Raw genomic sequence first — 19690 nt, forward strand, 5'->3', positions numbered from 1 at the left:
CGTGGTTTCCATTTCACCTCGCTCACAAACAAAATTGTACTGGACAAAATCCATCAACACAATCTCGTTCTTATTATGTTGCGTGTTGTGAGTATAAAAAATGTCTAGTTTTGTTGTGACAATAACACATAACGGTTCTCTTACCTTGGCCGCAGTGGACACCTGTCCAACCCGTGGCACATGTGCATGTATACGCGCCTTCACGTAAGTAATTGTCACAGGTTGCTCCATTTAAGCAAGGGTTCGACAGACACCCATTAACGTCTAAAAGGTAACAATATCAATGCCTTAGTACTAAATTTGGGAATATATATTATTTTCAAGGATCAGTTATTTGGGTTAAGTTTTACCATTTAAGCAACCGGCGATTTAAAACATGTCATAGAGTGACTGAACCGGACGTTATGTTACCTAGACTCTTTTCATGAAATTATATTTAGGAGGTGATATCAATATAAATTTTTGAAATGTTTCCTGTCAAAAAGTTCATATCAGTTCAAAATTTAAGCTGGACATTATGGAAGGTACAGAGAAACGTCGAAGACTGGTTCCACTGTTGATAATACAGTCCGTTGTAGTAGGTAGTATTATAGTGTTGACAAATATGAACGAGCATTCAAAAATGCTTTAAAATACATGTAGGTTAAAGCAACGAAGTAAGGTCTTCAATGTTGCTAAATTTACAGAGTAGAATCATATTCTCTTAAATATCATTCACACACGAGTATGGTTGGCCGCAACCTCCCAAAATGTGGAGCTGCTACGCATAGCTTACTTTTCGCTTTGCGGAACTAAATTGATCAATCGGCTTAGAGCTTGTCATTACGAGGAGGTAAACCTGACCAATCAAATACCACTTACTCATTTCTTGGAGTGAATTGATTAATTTCTTGAATTTGAGCGATGAGCTACGCGTAGTTGCAAGGTACCCTTGGTCACGAAGGTTTTCGTCATTCAAAAATCATTGAATAAACAATACGAACGGAATTAGTATTCAGATGGGCAACACTACCATAGTTTGGACTTTCTTCTCGTAATATTTACCATACGGTAGTTCATTGAACAACATGAGTCAGACTCAGAGAGTGGTGGTGGTATACCACACAGGCTGTCACAGCGAAATTCATGGACTAAGATGACTATAAATTATATGCCAATATGTAACTTGTATTATGTTGTAAGCAGGCTGGTATCGATCCTGTTTACAACTCATGGTTTGATTACATTCAATTCGTTTAAAATCCCCGCATCAAACATCAATTTTGACTCTCTTTTATAACCAAGATGTATCTACAGGCTCCGCGTAATGAAAAGCTCTAACATGATTTGTGAATTTGGCTCCGCGTAGAGAATAATATGCTACGCGTAGCAGCTCCACGTTGTGGCGGTTGCGGCCAACTATATACGAGTACATATTCTTCTCACGTGATTCACAGTTGATTCCCGTCGTTCCAGGAAGTCGACAAACACATCTGTACTGACCAAACGTATTAATACAACGTCCTTGATTACGACATGGTTGGGACAAGCACTCATTGATATCTGATTGGGAAAGCAAAAACAATTAACTAAAACAGAAATTGAAAACAAGATGTCCTGAATCATTAATCATCATCATCATCGCCATCGTCACCAGCATCATTATCACCACCAACAACAACAGCAGCATTAGCATCACTGTCGTTGTCAACATCCGAGTCGTCATCATCACTGCCACCGCACAATATATTCATCAGGTAATATTAAAGGGATTCGGTCACGTTATCGTAATTTTGGCACTTACCGACTCGCGCGCTCGTTTTATCGTGTGATGGGTTAATCAACATCAACACGGCTTGGTTGGCGAACGAGGTGTCGATATTTTATAGCTTTTACAAATGTGATTATATTAGCCAATTAGAGAAATGTTCATATATTACTGTAATACCATTTACCGCAAGTAACACCTGGTCATCTTGACACAAATATGATCCTAAAATATTCTCAAAGGTTGAAAGAAAATGTGACTTGCTCTGTTAGAATGGGTCATTGATGGATCACATTACTGCAATTTTTATTCAATGAGAACAACCAGCTCCCTTCTTCACAATTAGCACCTGATCAACTTGACACATGTATGATCCAAAACTATCCTCGCAGGTTGCAAGCCTAAACGTGCCTCTTTCTGTAAGAATGGGTCATGGATGGGTCACATTACTGCAATTCCATTCGAACCTACCTTCTTCACAATTAACACCTGTCCAGCCCGACGAACATGTGCAGGTATACGAGCCTATAAAATCACTCTCACAAGTCGCTCCGTTTAAACAAGGGTTCGCCAGACACTCATCAACAGCTAAAAAAAGTAACCGCATCATTTACTTAGTACTAAATTGAGGGAATATAGATTAATTTCAGAATAGTGTCTGGGATTTTATTTGTTATTAAGATTAAGCAAACGATATTAAGAGTAGACGAGTAGTAAGAGTAGTATTGTCTAGATTTTCAGTATCTAGATCAATATAAAATTATTGAAAAATATTACACCTTGATGTTTTGCAAAAGTTCATCCTACAAATCATATACTTTGAAAACTTGCTTGATTTATTGCTGTTAAAGTTATGTACGTTTTACAAAGGTGATGTTGTTTCGGCCCTCTTTAGGTACAACGTAACTCAAGAACCACACGACTTACAAAATTATATTTGTGGTATTTGAATTCTTCTACACGCTCGCTATGAACTGAGCAATGCAGTTTTTGCCAATGCTCACTACCATTCGCAAGATGCTGTGAACTACCAAATCGCAACAGTTTAAAATATACTGCGCCAATAAAGTATCCTTACACTTGGATAAATAATCCCAATTTCAAAAGTGAACCATATTGGGGTAAATTTGATTTTTTAATAGATTCACTATCTAATCCTGCACATTATGATACCACATTGAATCCAATGTGACATCAAGAAGTAAAGTTATAAGCAATTGAATAGACGAAGGTCCAGTTTTAAAAGTGACAAACTGGCCTATACAAGGCGCAAAAAGATTCCAACAAGCGCAACAAAGAGACAACACAGTTTCTTCAATGAAGCGTTATTTAAAGCAGTTTTTATTTCTCTGTACTTTTCATAACTTTCATTTTATTTGTCAGTTCTTTTGTTTCAGTTTTCCTTTGTTCCTTTTGTTTTAAATTAAAGTCAAACGAATAAATTGGTCATTCACCACTCTCAAACCATATGTCTAGTCTGTGAGTTTTGAATAGGCCCGTTTGTCACTTTTAAAACAGGACCTTCGTCTAATCAACTGCTTGTAACGTTGTTTCTTGAAGTCACATTGGATTCAATGTGGTGTCATATTGTGCAGGATTAGATAGTGCATCTATTAAAAAATTTACCCCAATATGGTTCAGTTGTGAATTGTGATTATTTTTCCAAATGTAAGGATACTTTATTGGCGCAGTATAGTTACTAACCTTAATTCATTATTGATGTCTGTCAGAACAGGGAAAATATGTCTCATATCCCTGATCAGAATATATGACATGACATAACCCTCGTCTAACATGGGTATTTTGTAAAGTGCAAGAAAGAGGCTGATACTTACGTCCTATTACATGGATTTTGTATACTAAATGTTCCCATTGTTAAAAAAATATTGTAAAATTGAAAGTTTCCTTCCCCTATATAGTAAGGTATAATTATTAGGATTTATTATTATTATTTTAAATGGCTGGTCGTCAAACACGGTTGTTTGATGTATATAGAATTGGCTTCATTATTAAGTAAATGCAAACTATAGGTGGCGCTATTTATCATAAATCATATTTCTTAATTTCCAAGGGGCAGGTGATCAATACTGTCATTAAAACCGGTGGAATAGGTGAAAAAAGCAACAAAGAAATTTTATAAACATATTTCATCAAAAAATAAAAGGAATTATTTGTATTAAAAGGCTGAAAGGGTGCTTTTCAATATCTAATAGCGCCACCAATCTTGTCATAAATAGATACATTTTATATTCGAAAAAGCTTTAAAAACCGCTGTGAAACTGAATAATGTTGTAAATGAGGGAACATTGAAGTTGGAAATGATACCTCTTTAAGCGGTTTAAGCCTAAAATTGGGTTGTTCGTGATGTTTTGTTTGAAAAACTAATAAATGGCCACATCAAACAACCGTGCAAACATGTTACAACCTTGTGTAGTTGTTTCTTGCGTGGTGGTTTCTGTTGTGCAGGTTTCTGTCGCTTCATCGCTGCCATCATAGCAATCTACCAAACCATCGCACATCCACGTTATGTCCACACAACCACCAGTTACACATTGGAACTGAGTAACTGTGTCGCATTCACATCCAGACTCATCACTGTTGTCATGACAATCAATCGGCAAAAGTATCACACACGTAACCGTTATATGCGCATTGAGTGCCATCAGCGCAGGCAAATTCGTCCGGAGCGCAGACCACTATAAAAAAAATAATACATACTACCATAATAAGAGGAGCACAAAATGGATAAGACATTTACGTGAATTCAAATTTTATCAAATTATAATATTTATGAATATGACATAATATAACTGCATTATTATCTACTTGAAGATGTAACAGATTTTGTAAACACGTCTAACTCAATACATTACCTGTTTCAAAACTGATTTTAAACCAAGGACACACGAGGAATGGCATCGACAATGTATTTAATGTTTCTAAAATGATTTTAAACCAAGGACACACGAGGAATGGCTCCGACAATATATTTAATGTGCGTACAGGTAGTAAACTAACCGCCTGGCGTATATTGCTTTTCTTCTAATCTAATATCTCTAATCTATAATAAAATTACGCTATCTTTGCCAGTTAAAAATGTTGCATTTAGTTACATTAATGTTGATACATGGTAGTTGCATAAAGACAGTGAGTTAACCGGCGAAGGAGACAATTCAATTATCAGTGTTTACAGAGACTTTGGTTATCGTGGAGTTGGATATGACATGACGAAGAATATGACACAGGTTTACATTACAAAGGCTTTTTTTTTCAATTCCTATGCCCATGTGTCGAAAAGGACCAGTGAAGGGCAAATCGACTTCGTGCCCAGTAGGGTTTAGATAACGTTACTAAATGTTTTTCCTGATGGCTATGTTTACTACCTTGCGCAGTTAATACATTACTAATTGGTATAGGAAGTAACGAACAAACCTTGTGCTAGAGTAGTTCCGGACTGTGTTGCAAGTAGCCTAAACGTTGCTACCAACACTAGTCCTGCATCAAGCATCACACGCATTCTCAGTCGTGTCTATTATCATTCATATAAATGTAGCGCTACCTGTTAAACAACAACAACAACAAAAAAGGAATCATCATTTTTGTTTTTTTGTTTTGTATCCAGTTCAATATGGCAAATTTATCATCACAATTCATAGCAATGTCATATTTTTGTCTGATTTAAAAAATATTTTTGTGTAGATGTAATTAAGGCCAAAAACAACAACAACAAAGCAGTCAACAAAATCAAATTTGACTTTTTCTTCCAGTTGGACGAATCCCGAGCACAGAGGGTGTAGCATTGTCACTCAGTAGAGGATCATATACGTGACTTAGATAGGCTAAGATAGTGGGTCCCACCGTCCCTAATCATCAGATCAAAATGGACTATTTGATGTGTCTAATATTTGTGTTACACTCCTTGCTAAGGATTTTTGAATTGTCACAATCTATTACGTGGTTATGTTGAACTGCATGGTCTGTAATAGCCGATTTCAATTGTTGGTCAGTCTCTGTGGTCGGGATACGTCCAACCGGAAGAAGTGACCATCAATCAATATTCTGATGATACTTTTTGATTATGAAAAGCGAAACCGTCAAAATAGTGAGTAAAATTTGGTTTCACTTAAACCTGAATCTTCCTATTCGAGTGGTATGTTCAACAGCGATTGTACACTTGTTTTATCAGTCAATAAGATGTCATGGGTCTCATTCTTTTACAGTGCAATATTCTTTATTTGAACATGAACACCACACTTTAATACAAAATGTACCTGCACCTTATATATTACACTGCATGATCTAAAGGGACACATTTGATCGTTTGACAACAGTCTATCAACAGCCAGAAAATACAACACAATTTACTCTTTTTTTGTGTGGATATCCATACTTGAATTAAACCCTAAAAAGAAAATGTGAAATCACGAAATATCCCTAAAATATTTCTTTTGTTTATTTTGACTTTGATAGAGACAAAGCAATCGATAAGCACTTGGGAGCTTAGTAACAACGATGTGAAACCACGTGACCAAAACTATAAACTTAAAAAGCCCGATGTCAGGAATAGGATACCGTCTGTGCCCGAGGCAATTGATGGTATCTTATTTCAACTACAACAGTCGTTTGATCACATTCACAACACCGCCATACATTTTGAAGTCGCAATCAGTGACTTTTGGGGTACATGTTCAAAAATACACAATTTTAGACAATTTGTTCTAAATGCTATAAAATACTATTTATGTGAAGACATCAGCAGACCCGATGAGCTGAAAGGGTTCCTGATAATGTCAATGTACCTGTTGCAAACATTAACATCATATACACTGTAAATCAAGGTCATTTATATGGTTATTAACAATGCTTTCGTCTGCGTAGACGAATCATGAAGAAATGTTTCGTTTCGCAGCTTCGTTTGTAGACTTACTGCTAGTTTTTACTACTCTTTTCATTTAATTTTAACACTGCATAACTTTGAACATAGGAATCATAAAAAACACTTACCTTTTCGCTTCTCACACCACTAAAACGGGAAATGGAAATATTATGAAAATACAACTCCAACTCAAGCAGCACAACTGGTGTAGAGGTGATTTTGACTATTAGTACAAAAAAGATCATATCGGCAATAGCTGCCCTATAGTATGCATAATTTGTCAAACGTATATATTGTACACATATGACACCTGGCAGCTATTGTAGATATAGCCTTCTTGAAGTAACATGTCGAAATAATTTGTTACGACTACGCTACTTAACAAAGCAACATATATATTGATGAATTAGTATTGCCTGTAGTTATATGCACAAAATGGTACGAAGTGCAATCGATAATTTATTTCCTTGTTCATGGTTCACTGCATCTAAAGAAATACTATTACTTTGTTCATGCAATACGAAAAATATCACTGGTTTGAGGTCGTATCACCTGAGACCATAGTGTAAATAAATAAATAAATAAATAGGCACGGATAACTTATGGATAAATAAATAAATAAATAAATAAATAAATAAATAAATAAATAAATAAATAAATAAATAAATAAATAAATAAATAAATAAATAAATACATAACACCACAATCCTGAAATAATCAAATTTTTATATTCCGAACTTTTCCATGCATACTTTTACAGTTTTTTGGGCGGAGTGCGGCGTGCCGCACCTGCCCTGTATTCTCTGACTATTGACCTACTTTCTCACATGCCGCAGTGTTGAGAAAATATTCGTGCCGGTTATATCCCAAACACCCACAGAGGTGATAGTTTACGGCGAGTTTTGTAATTATTACTTGATTTTGATATGTAAGTAATACGATAAAGTCGTCACAGGCAGTAATGTGTTTCTATTAAAAGAAATAACAAAAATAATTATTTAAGTAATAGAAATACTATTTGGAAATTGCAGCAAGATTTGCAGATGTTTTATTTGAACAGTACCAGTTCACCAGTTTTGCTAGTTTTCCTAATCTTTGGGCTAAATTAATAGCATCGTGAAGGTCATATATATATCATTTAATACTGATAGCTTCGGCATGTACTTAAATACAGCTTGTATATGTGCATAATTTGTGTTCAGTGTGTACATAGGCTATTTACTTTTCAAATCTTGTGACAAATAGTGCTTGCTGATGCTTGTATAAGGTATTATAGACAAATAATTAGAATGCATGTGCACCAGTAGAAACGGCCCAGGTTGAATAAAATAAATAAACATGAATGAATATTTTATTCCCTGGATTATTTTTGTTGGGACAAAATAATGATATTTTGACGCTTTGAAATACAGTTATGTTAATCATAATAAAGTTACAAAGTTAAAAAATAATATCGAAATATTGTAAAATCAAACTTTTCCCCTCATAAGTTGTATCAAAACAACATATTGAGGAAATTGATATGACAGATTTTTAAACTTTGATATGGAAAGATACCCCAGCCCTGTTGTCTCACCAGAGAAGATGAGCAGAAGTCTTTCTATCTGATGATAAAAAAACTCTAGGTATGATTACGAAAATGTTTTAAATAACTATTATCTACAAAAGTTTTATAACAATGTTTTATATAAAATGTTAACATAAAACGTCCTCTGTTATGATGTGAAGGGTTAATATAAAAACAGGGGAAATCTGTTCCAACTGACCAGCAGAGAATAAAGGATAAGCAATAGATAAGATTAAAATCAAGGAAAATATTAGTCATGCGACCAAAGCAAGGCCATGTAATACGGCCATTGGCAACGCGCGACGCACAGTTAGCGCACGTCGCGAGGTAGCGCATACTTGCCGTCTCTACTGCATACGCGATCAGCACGCTTAGCATGCTTAGCATACTCCACGAGTATGCAGACCCGCGCGGATATGGCATTAATACGTAGTTTCAGTCGTTTTTTATAACGAAACGGTATTCACGTTGTTTTATCTTTTTTGTTTCTGTTTCGGTTTCAGTTTTCGGTTTCGGATCTCATTGTTATTTTGACGGGTTAGCATGGTACGAGTGAACAATCCTTTTATTCTAGTTTTTTGTTGTCTACTGAAAAGTTGGTCGGTTTCGGGAGTTATGTTAATTTCTGACATGAAACGTGAATTGAGAGGGTTGATGCTAATCTAGACAAAAGAAGTGTCTAAATGTTACGGTCGTAAATTCGCGATAAATTGTACGGCTTCAATTGACTTGCGTCGTGAAATTAGCCCAGCGTAGAAATATACACTAATAAGTGTTGCCTAGAATTACGTATTCTTGTTCGTGCAATCGCGAAAAAAATCGGTCATTATGATTATGTAGAGATGAAACCATGGAAACGGGGAATTATTTTCGTCCCAAATACACCTTAAAACTTGCGTGTGTGGTAATATGCAGCACCAAAGAAGTGAGTTGAAGTGAAACTAATTGGATTTCTTTCACTGGAATTGGTAATCTGATAATTTCTTCAGGCAAAATTGCCAGGCTCAAATCTATTTTAAATGCATATTATTTGTCATTCATTGACCAGGCTGTTAAACATGTTAAAGATTGCAAATTTCGAAGTAGGGGAAATGAGAGAGTGGGGATGATGAGACAAGGAGATGATCGGGTGGAGGGGAGGATAGGAGAGTAGAGGATAGGAGAGTAGAGGAGAGGAGAGGAGAGGAGAGAGGAGAGGAGAGGAGAGGAGAGGAGAGGAGAGGAGAGGAGAGGAGAGGAGGAGGAGAGAGGAGGAGAGGAGAGGAGAGAGGAGAGGAGAGGAGAGGAGAGGAGAGGAGAGGAGACGTTGATCATAGGCTTACTGCTAAAATAGTGAGAGGGGGAGAAGGGTAAATGAAATACAACATCCAATAAAATTCAGATATCCACGTAATTCAAAAGATGACACAGGTGAGAGTTTGGGAGGGGAGAGACAGACAGCCTTGTTTTTAAATGTCACATTAATATAGACAAGAATGACATCAAATTTGCGTTTGGACCTAGTTAAATGAGAGACATGAGTAAGATTGCCCACTTGAAGCACCAGTTTGCATATAATTGACTTATCCAATATTTATTGACAGACGACATAAGTGTGATTGACAGCACTATTATTACCTCTTGAAATGAGAAGCACGATGAGCCGAACGTAACAAGTCAATTACTTGCGTTTTCGTTTCTGAACAATGGAGCTCCCGAAACAGAAAAGGTAAAAAGATACCAGCTTATATAGTTAATAAAGAAAGGTGATTATACGTATTCACTGATCAATTTGGCATGGATGCAGGCCCCGTCTGCATAACATGACTACCGCTAAGGGCGCAAATTTGAATGACAATAAGCTATTTACATAACAATGCGCCTCATGCTAATTATTGAAGCCCTCTCAAGGAATTTACTCTGTGGTCCTGTCTCACTAACTGACTGCAAATATCAGGGAGGGTTTTATATCCAAGGGGGTTTTAGAAGATGTAAGTCATAACATTGACCACCAACAGTTTGTTAATGTCAAAGGTGTGGCAACCTCACATTATTCAATTAGCATGCTTCACTTTCTTCATCAAGGCGCTGACAAAGCCTGACGGATTTCTCAAAAGCATTTGACTTGATCTCCGCTTATGGAGAAATTTATCCATATGTGAGTCCGTGAATCTATTGTGCCATGGTTGTCTGACTTTGTCAGCAATAGACAACAGTGTGTTCGTTATAAACATGTTCTTTCTGACTACAAAACTGTAAATGGAGGTCTCCCACAAGGTACAAAACTAGGTCCAATAGGCTTTCAGACTATAATCAATGATGCTGTATCAAGTAGTATGCCTAAAACAAAATGTTGGAAATATGTTGATGATTTAACAATATTGTTGAGAACTATATCCACCCAAAATCCAGCCAAATTCAAGATGTTTTGGATGAATTCAGTGAATGGTCTGCCAATAATAATCTGAAATTTAATCCTTTGAAATTTCAAGCCCTACAGGTCTGTTGTAAGAGGAATCCACCCAATAATGTTATCAAAATCAATGATATTCCCCTCAACTTTGTTTCTGAGGCAAAAAGTTTGGGTATTTGGATGCAGGACGACCTCAAATGGGATAGAAACATTGCTGAAATTGTGTCCAAAACCAATCGTTTATAGTTTATTTTAATGCGCATGTGGACTTTCTCCCTAGATGGGGGATGGACAATCGGGGCCGTATCCTGGGCGCATGTGGATTGCTGGACTTTTCTTCCTAGATGGGGGCTGTTGTTGTTGTCACCCTATTCTCTGATCAGCCAGGGGATCTTCCACTGTCTCGGTTGGGATTGTGGTCCAGTGTCTGGCATGTGCCCGGGTGTCTGCTCCGGCTGCCCCCACTGACCCTGGTCCACTCTTTCTGCTGACTACTTTTTTAGAATATGTGTGCTAGTTTGTATTGCGCATGTTATTGTTCCTTTAAATGTTGGCCTTGTGCCACCTGGGTACCTTAGGAGAACAATGCTAGTGCATTGAAAGGTCAACCCATCTTAAATAAGAAATACATCAATACAATCAAGCAAAATAAGTTAAAACTAAATTGTTTGACAAATTGAAGAATATAATACAAAATATAATCGAGCAAAAATTCAGGACTAATCAATCAAGTCATACAGTAAACTATTTTCTTTGACGAAATTACGAAATTAAATTATATAAACCAAAAATTTGATTATAGGCCTATCTATTATTTTCTTGACGAGATTTGGAAAAGAGCATTTTATTTGCCAAAATTAGATATTTTCAACTTTCAATTTCTGACCTTCATGTCCAAATTACATTACAAATAATCTATTTTGCAAAACAAACAAATGCCTTTATAAGGTCAAATATAATCAACTTGTCTGCATTTAAAAAAAAATAATACAGTTTATACAAAGGCCATTCATTACATTTATTTCTACGAGATATTATAATTTTGCTCTTTAAAATCATTGGTATTAAAAATCAAGGCCATTATTGAAAGTAATTTAAATTAAATTTCAACACTACTTGTATATTTTCGCTTACAGGAAGCGCTTTCGAGGAACTTCCTCGTCATCAGCATGTTGTTGGCTCTGATGTATTTCTTGGAAACGGCTAGAGACCAACCTGATCAGGTGACATCACACTCGATGACGTCACCGAAATCGGAAAAAGTCCTGCCCCTGATGCCGCTGGGTTTGATCAGGTTGTCCCACACAGGATTTAGTTACAATCCTCGGTTAAATGAGGGCCCTTCTTGATCTGGATGGCTTCCAGGACCCTCCTAGGGAAATCTTTTGTTTCTTTCTCCAGTACTTGTACGTTGTCTCAATCTATTTGGTGTGTGTTCTTACTCGCTTTTACGTGTTCTTGCACGGCCGATTTGGAGCCAGCTGCTTTTGACTTGTGTTCCGCAAGTCGCTTTTCAAGCGTCTTACTTGTCTCATCGATGTATATGGATGGCGTGACAATCAGAACATGCGATTTTATAAACTGTTCCCGACTGTTTCAACTTATCGACCTTCTCTTTCGGTGCAACTAAGGTCAGTCGTAATATCGGATGAGGTTTAAATGCAGTTGGAACACCTGCTGTATTGAACGCTCATCGTAGTCGTTCCGAGGGTGCCTTCAATGTAAGGTACCCTGACAGTAAAGACCCTACTCGTGGACTCACACACAGATTCCTGCGGATTGGATTTATCTCTCTTGGCACAAACGCCAAACGCCTGCAAAAAACCCCTTTCTATCGCGCGCTACTCGTCACATACACTATATACTATCTGTAACAGAAATTGCCAAATGCAAACGTCTCCCAATGAACACAAATGTTTAATACACACTTTCAGGTTTTTAATTTCTTCCTATCAAGCTTCTAATGAATGCCCGACAGGGGGCATATTTTGAAGGAAGTTAAAGAATGACCAAGATGCGAGTAACTTGATTTCGAACTTGTGTGTGATGTGACGTTGTTATCAGAACCAAAAAAAATTAATACGGCCTCGATTTTAGCACTTAATACCACAATTATCTTTGTGTACATAAGCGATAGAGCTATTATCGGCCAAAAAAAACAACTAGTAAAATGATTGGTTCCGTTAATGTGATAAATGGAATGTAAAAGTTTACAGAACGTGGCATGGTTTTGTAACCAGCTTTATCTAGCCAACTGATGTACATTTAGTATTGTTTCTATATTGTTTTGTTGTAAATGTTGCTGGTCTGAAACCAAGAAACCAAACAGTAGTAAGTACATTGGTTCTAATAATGTCGAGATCGATCTAACGTATGATTTTTTATTTATTACATTATATTTACCAAGGGTAGCCCGATCAGCCAAAATGCTGTTTTTACACAGGGCCCTGCATAACATTTAAAACCATAGAGATACATGAGTATATAAAGCATAAACATATAAAGTACAATTAAATTGAATATACGAATAAAATGGCACAAAGTTATGAGCAAATATATTGGTCAAATCCCAATCAAAACTCGTCATATTCCCATATCACAATCAAACCCTATACATCCACCACTACACACCTCCTCACACACCATGCATCCTCAGCCTCATATCACCACTCCCACACAAACAGATACACATCCAATACCCCTACACCCATCAGGTACAAACTCACCCCATGTACGCATCCCACGCACCCCCTCCTCATGTATACATAATCGAATCATAATTATACAAACATGAATATATATACAAAATGAGGATACTCTTTATCATGATGTTTTATGAGCATCAATCACAATGAACAAAAACACAAAATAAGATATGATATAAGTAACAACCAAATTCATTAGAGAATGAATTTGGAGAAAACCTTCTGATAATTACAAACACTCGCTGAGCAGCAAGACCTTCTCTCTAAGCTTTTAATCCGATAAGCTGATTATATATTTGTTTTCATGAATTGGAAGACATTCTTTGATGTATTACTGAGCTCAATCACAAATTACTGGAGCGTGAGCCACCCAGGCTGGTGGCTCAGCATAGTATTTTATTAACAGAAGGTTTTCTCCAAATTCGTTTCCTAATGTTCAAAAACATTAACCAAAATATACGATATACTCTAAATGCAAATAGACTAGTATTGATAAAGCAAAACTATTATGTTCATCAAAAGATATAGACATGCAAACTTCATGGACAAATACCACTTTATCATTAATTATACATGGGCTTAAAACATTGAATACTTGATGTCTTTCTGATGTCAAGGTTAATTTTGTTTCATACCTCAACACCACTGTAGAAAAATGAAGACTTAAAATATTAAGGATCATTGCCATTGTCATTGACAGCAGAGCAGCTGCGGTTTGTCTTGTATTAACACAATATACGTAATTGAACTTTGAAGAGAGATATCACGGGGCCAAACCTAACATTGAAAACATGTATCAGCCTGGAATCGAACGTTTTGTCGAAGTCGTGTCCTTGTTCTTGGTTACATGAGGTCAAAACAAAGGCATTGGGAAACGAATTTGGAGAAAACCTTCTCTTAATAAAATACTATGCTGAGCCATCAGCATGGGTGGCTCACGCTCCAGTAATTTCAGATGATTGAGCTCAGTAATACATCAAAGAATGTCTTCCAATTCATGAAAACAAATAGATAATCAGCTTATCGCATTAAAAGCTCAGAGGGAAGATCTTGCTGCTCAGCGAGTGTTTGCAATTATCAGAAGGTTTTCTCCAAATTCATTCTCTAATGGTACATAAACCTGGAAGAAATGTCCCAACACACCTTTTGATACTTCTTTAACTGTAAACTGTATTTAAAGTGTATGTAGATAACAAATAAACAACTCCATTTTACATGTAAATCGTGTTAATTTTGAACCGTACAAAAAATGACAAATTAAATCACTACAAGATCATTCACCGAGATACCAAGTGGCATTTTGATTTGTCTTCTGCTAAGCAAAATCAAGCACCTTTATACAACCCAATAGGTCTGAAGTGGAAATTGGCCTATTTTTTTCCTAGAGGCTGTTTCCGCCATAATAATTCTAACATTGGAAAAAGTTGGAGGACATCTCCCCTTCACCCGTGTGTGGTAAATTGACTATGTTATAATCATACACCCAAGGCTTTAGGCCAACTGCACGTATCCACTCCTTTCGAAAGCCTTGCTAAACAATCTTCCTACACAAATGTATTTAGGCCAAAATATCACAATTAATATTGATTTAAATATGTTTTCTTTATATTTCATGCATAAATAAATAAATAAATAAATAAATAAATAAATAAATAAATAAATAAATAAATAAATAAATAAATAAATAAATAATAAATAACCAAATAAATAAATAAATAAATAAATAAATAAATAAATAAATAAATAAATAAATAAATAAATAAATAAATAAATAAATAAATAAATAAATAAATAAAAAACTTAAAAAACCGACACATGTACCTGATCTAATTTCAACCAAGTAGGACTGTTTCGTAGTGAATGTGGATATGGATGGCGCGTCCTACCATTCATACTACAGTTTATTCACAAAAATATCAAACTCCTCAATAGTATCGACCATAAGAATTGTCTGCAAATTCCAGCTTTATATATGCTTTTTACTATCCTATAAGAAACTGAAAATTTAATATTTCCGAGTCCCGACTGATTTTGCTTGATCGCATTACATATACATAGGTAAACAACTTTCTAGTAGAGGTTTATTTAGATAGTTCAATACTCAATTACTAGCTAAAGTTCTATGAAAAATATCCATGTATAAAGTACTCACATTTGATGGAGACTCGACGTTTTGAAACCTACTTATCTTCTTTCTTAGTTATTTAGTGATGACTTCATTCAGCAGCACTGGTGGTGTTTCTATAAGATGTAGTGTTTTTAGGATTGTTCTGGATCCAATGGTCATAATGATTGTGACTAGGGCTTGTTCATTGCTTTGTTTCCACAATGACGAATCCATAATGGATATCTGGTATATCTTCTTTGTGGAGAAGCTTTGCTTCCTCCCAGTCTATAATGTTGTTTGTTCTGGCGACATGTTCTGATATGGCCGATTTGTGTTGATCTGATAACGAAGAAGTCTTCGGCCACATAGACAAAGTCACAATTTCGGCCACATAGCCAAAGTCACAATTTCGGCCACATAGACAAAGTCACAATTTTGACAGGCCTATTTCATATACGTAGCCCATGGTCTCTATGGGTTCCCGTTAACTTTGTCTTTTTAATGCACAGGAGATTTTCTTAGTGTGCTGTGAGCTTTAAGGTTAGCAACTATTTTCAACTGTTGCGATTTGGTAGTTCACAGCATCTTGCGAATGGTAGTGAACTTTGGCAAAAAATGCATTTATCATTTCGTAGCGAGTGTGTAGAATAATTCAAATACCACAGCTATACTTTTGTAGGTCCTGTGGTACATGAGTTATGTTGTAAAGAGGGCTGAAACAGCAACACATATGTAAAACGTGCGTAACTATTAAAAACAATAAATCAAGTATATGATTTGCAAAACATCAAAGTGTTATTTTCAATAATATAATAATAAAAATAAAACAGCATTTAATGATTTAGATAATAATAATCGACTTTGGTGTTGGTTAATTCGACCAACAATACATCGCCTACCCTTTAAGGCGATAGCGATGTTGTGTTTCTTGAAGACGTTTTCCCGAAACTCCTTGTACTTGTGGAAGTATTACTATGGCTTGCGATTGTGGATGTGGTCTTCTTCTTTCTGTCTGTCTTTGGGATATATAACTATCCGCTGAGATCTAATCAATGAAGTTCTAATCACACCAAATTTATGTTGTAATGGGCGGTGTGAGTTGAAGTCCAGATATTGGTCAGTATAGGTGTGTTTCCTACAGATGAAGAGTCTGATTGTGCCATCTGGTTTGCGAATTACAGGCGTGTCCAGAAAGGGTATTCGTTTATCTTTTACCGGTTCGTGTGTGAATTTTATGCTGCCTGTGTCATCTGCCTTCATCAAATATTCAGCAAGCTGATCTACACTGCCTTGTTTGACGGTAGTCATGGTAGTATAGTGGTTTGTTACCAATATCAGATCACATTGAAAATATAACACATTGTTTCCTATTAATCAAATTCATTTACACGAATGTCTGAACATCATCTAAAAATATTTATGAATAACGTAATTTAATCATAATATAACACAGACAATAATTATTAACGTTTGTTTAGTATTTAAACTATACAATTATTTTGTAAAGAGTTTTGACTTCGAAATATCTCGTCTCAGTTCAGGTTTTACAAAAAGAGACAGACACTTTTGAAAAATACAAACATAAATTCATATTTTGCTCTCAGTAACACTAAGGGTATTTTTAATTCTCTTTACCGATTCAGATCGAACAAAACCAAAGGCTTGTAAAAATCCCTTTCTATAGTGCGCGCTACTCGCTACATACACTATACTATTACTAACAGAATTCATAAAAACTAAAATCCGAGCGATGATTAAAAATGTTTGACGAAAATCTCCAGAAATTATATTTCTTCCCGTCAATCTTCTGATGAATGTCGCCACAGACACAGATCTTAAAGGAAGTTGAAGAACGAAGAATAAAGTACCAAGAATGACCAAGGTGCGAGTAACCTGATTTCGAATTTCTGTTGCGTTTGATGAGATGTTGCTATCAGAACCAGTAATACCTCGATTCTTGGCGCTTAATGCCACAATTATCTTTGCATACATAAAAAATATAGCTATCATCGGTAAGAAAAAGGCAGCCTGAAAAATGATTGGTTCCATTAAGGTGAAAATTGGTTTCGTGATGTAAGGCATGCAAAAGTTAACTGTACGTGGCATGGTTTTGAAAATAGCTTCATCTGGCCAACTGATGCACAGTTTAGTATTTTTGCTATATTGTATCGCTGTAAATGCCGACGGGCCGATATTAAGAACCCAAACAGCAGCAATTATCTTAATAGTGCGTCTCTTACCCTTTAGATGTCGATGTCGTAAAGGGTAACAAATAGCAAGAAATCTATCCAGTGACATGACAGTGACTATCCCTAAAGAAGAATAGTAATTTAGCATGGATGGGGCAAACATAAGAACACAGCTTAATGCTCCTTGAAAGGGGATGTTTTCTTTAACAGAGGAGTGAAGAAAAACGGGTAGGTAGTAAAGCGCTGAGAGTGTCAGAAACACAATATCTGTTATTGCTAAATTGACCAGATAATAGTTCACAGAAGTATGCATTGATGGTATCTTGGCTACCATGTAAAGGAACGCAGAATTGCCGACAAAACCGACAACATATATTACCAAAATGACGCTGAAGTAGACTACTCTTTCCAGGTATGTGTGAATCCAATTAGAAGCTATTTCATGAGTTGGGAGAACCAGAGTATTGTATGGCGAGCATATGAAATCCGTTCCCGCTTCGTTAAAACTGCTGTTTCCTGCCATGGTTTCACAAACAACTGACTTTTTATAGTCAGCCTGATCTTTATCAAATGATGAACCGCACTAAACATTGCAGGCTACGACTCGGCCTTATATGTATCTTCAGTAGCCAAACGTTAGTTGCGCAAATCACTTCTCGTTCAAGAATCGTTGATTAACTTCCAGAATGAAATTGTTAACAGAAAATTGCAGAATTTAATCATCCACTGTTCAGCGTTTCAGAAGCAATGCACATGCCATTTTTTGGCTTCATCACATTAACAATATATCGTCGGCAGTTGTGACGTATTTGACATTTGACGCATTAGTATGTCATGTTCTACTCTATATATTCACCAAAAACCATGCCTCAATGTGCCTTAATTAGTAAGATATTGATTAATATCATTTTATTAAGGTAAGCAACTATTTTGAACTGTTGCGATTTGGTAGTTCACAGTATCTCATGGTATCTTGTGAATGGTAGTGAGCTTTGGCAAAAATTGCATTGATCATTTCATAGCGAGTTTGTAGAATAATTCAAATATCACAGATATACTTTTGTAGTCCTGAGGTTCTTGAGTTATGTTGTAAAGAGGAAAGAAACAACAACACTTTTGTAAAACGTACACAACTCATTAACAACAATAAATCAAGCAAGTTTTCCAAGTATATGATTTGTAGAATGAACTTTTGCAAAATATCAAAGTGTTATTTTTCAATAATATATTGATTTAGATAATAAAATTGATCGTATTTACTGAAATGTCTGTATGACATAATGACGTATTTGCCGATCATCTCTCATACTGTGTAAGCTGTCGTATCTGCAATTTTAAGAATTTGCCGTTTCACATAGTGACGTAATTTTCGTTTGAACGGCGAAGTCCTTTTAATATAGTGACATAGTGACGTATTTGATTTAATATTGATTTTGTGCAGAATATGTTCAGCTCTGGTAGTGATAAGTTAATTATAATGAAAATATGGTATGTTTGCATTACTTTTAACCAGGTTTTAATCGACAATAATGTTTTTATCAAGAATATGCAGCAAATGAAAATCGCCAAATTTTCAAATTCGCTTTTCTCGAAATGCGTGCTTTGCAAATGCGTCAGTATGTGATACGGCCGACGATATCTACAAAAAAACATAAGTAAACCAATTGAAGTGACCGTAAAATACCATTCGGTCACTCCAGATGGCTTAAATTGAATCTGATAAATAAAGACAAAATATTGAACATTCTGTAAATGATAATAAAAGCTGGTTCGCTCTCACAAAAACCGTTGCTATGGCAGTTGACTTATGCTCCTTCAGTCTTTCTCCTAGTTGTCTACCGGTCTGGCCGATGTACGAACTTGAACACTCGCCGCAAGGGATCTCATAAACCGCACCTGATTTTTTCTCTGTTGGCGTGGGATCCTTTGGTGAGACTAACAGTTTCCTCAGCGTATTGTGTGGTCTGAAGCTTGTCGCAACGCCATAAGATTTAAAAATACGCTGGAGTTTCTGTGACAGCCCCTCTATATAGGGGAGGGTGATGTAAGTTGATGATTTCTTGCCCTCTACTTGATTGGCTGTAGTAGGAGGGTCAGGAATGTTCTT

At 36.0% G+C, this 19690-nt stretch overlaps 1 protein-coding gene across 3 annotated transcripts in view; it reads right to left on the bottom strand.

The window, feature by feature from the left end:
• Positions 1–6880, bottom strand: part of LOC140165905 (uncharacterized) — a 33658-nt gene extending 26778 nt beyond the window's left edge. For all 3 annotated transcript variants that reach the window (XM_072189249.1, XM_072189250.1, XM_072189248.1), the window contains exons 1-6: positions 6752–6880; positions 5180–5306; positions 4173–4443; positions 2219–2335; positions 1426–1542; positions 145–264 (exon numbers count right to left, since the gene is read on the bottom strand). In XM_072189249.1, coding sequence (XP_072045350.1) covers positions 145–264; positions 1426–1542; positions 2219–2335; positions 4173–4410 — 592 coding nt within the window. In that variant the 5' untranslated portion in view covers positions 4411–4443; positions 5180–5306; positions 6752–6880. The remainder of the gene's footprint in view (positions 1–144; positions 265–1425; positions 1543–2218; positions 2336–4172; positions 4444–5179; positions 5307–6751) is intronic.
• Between the last annotated feature and the right edge of the window lie 12810 nt (positions 6881–19690).

The sequence above is a fragment of the Amphiura filiformis genome, chromosome 12 (assembly GCF_039555335.1).
Source record: "Amphiura filiformis chromosome 12, Afil_fr2py, whole genome shotgun sequence".
Lineage (NCBI taxonomy): Eukaryota > Metazoa > Echinodermata > Ophiuroidea > Amphilepidida > Amphiuridae > Amphiura > Amphiura filiformis.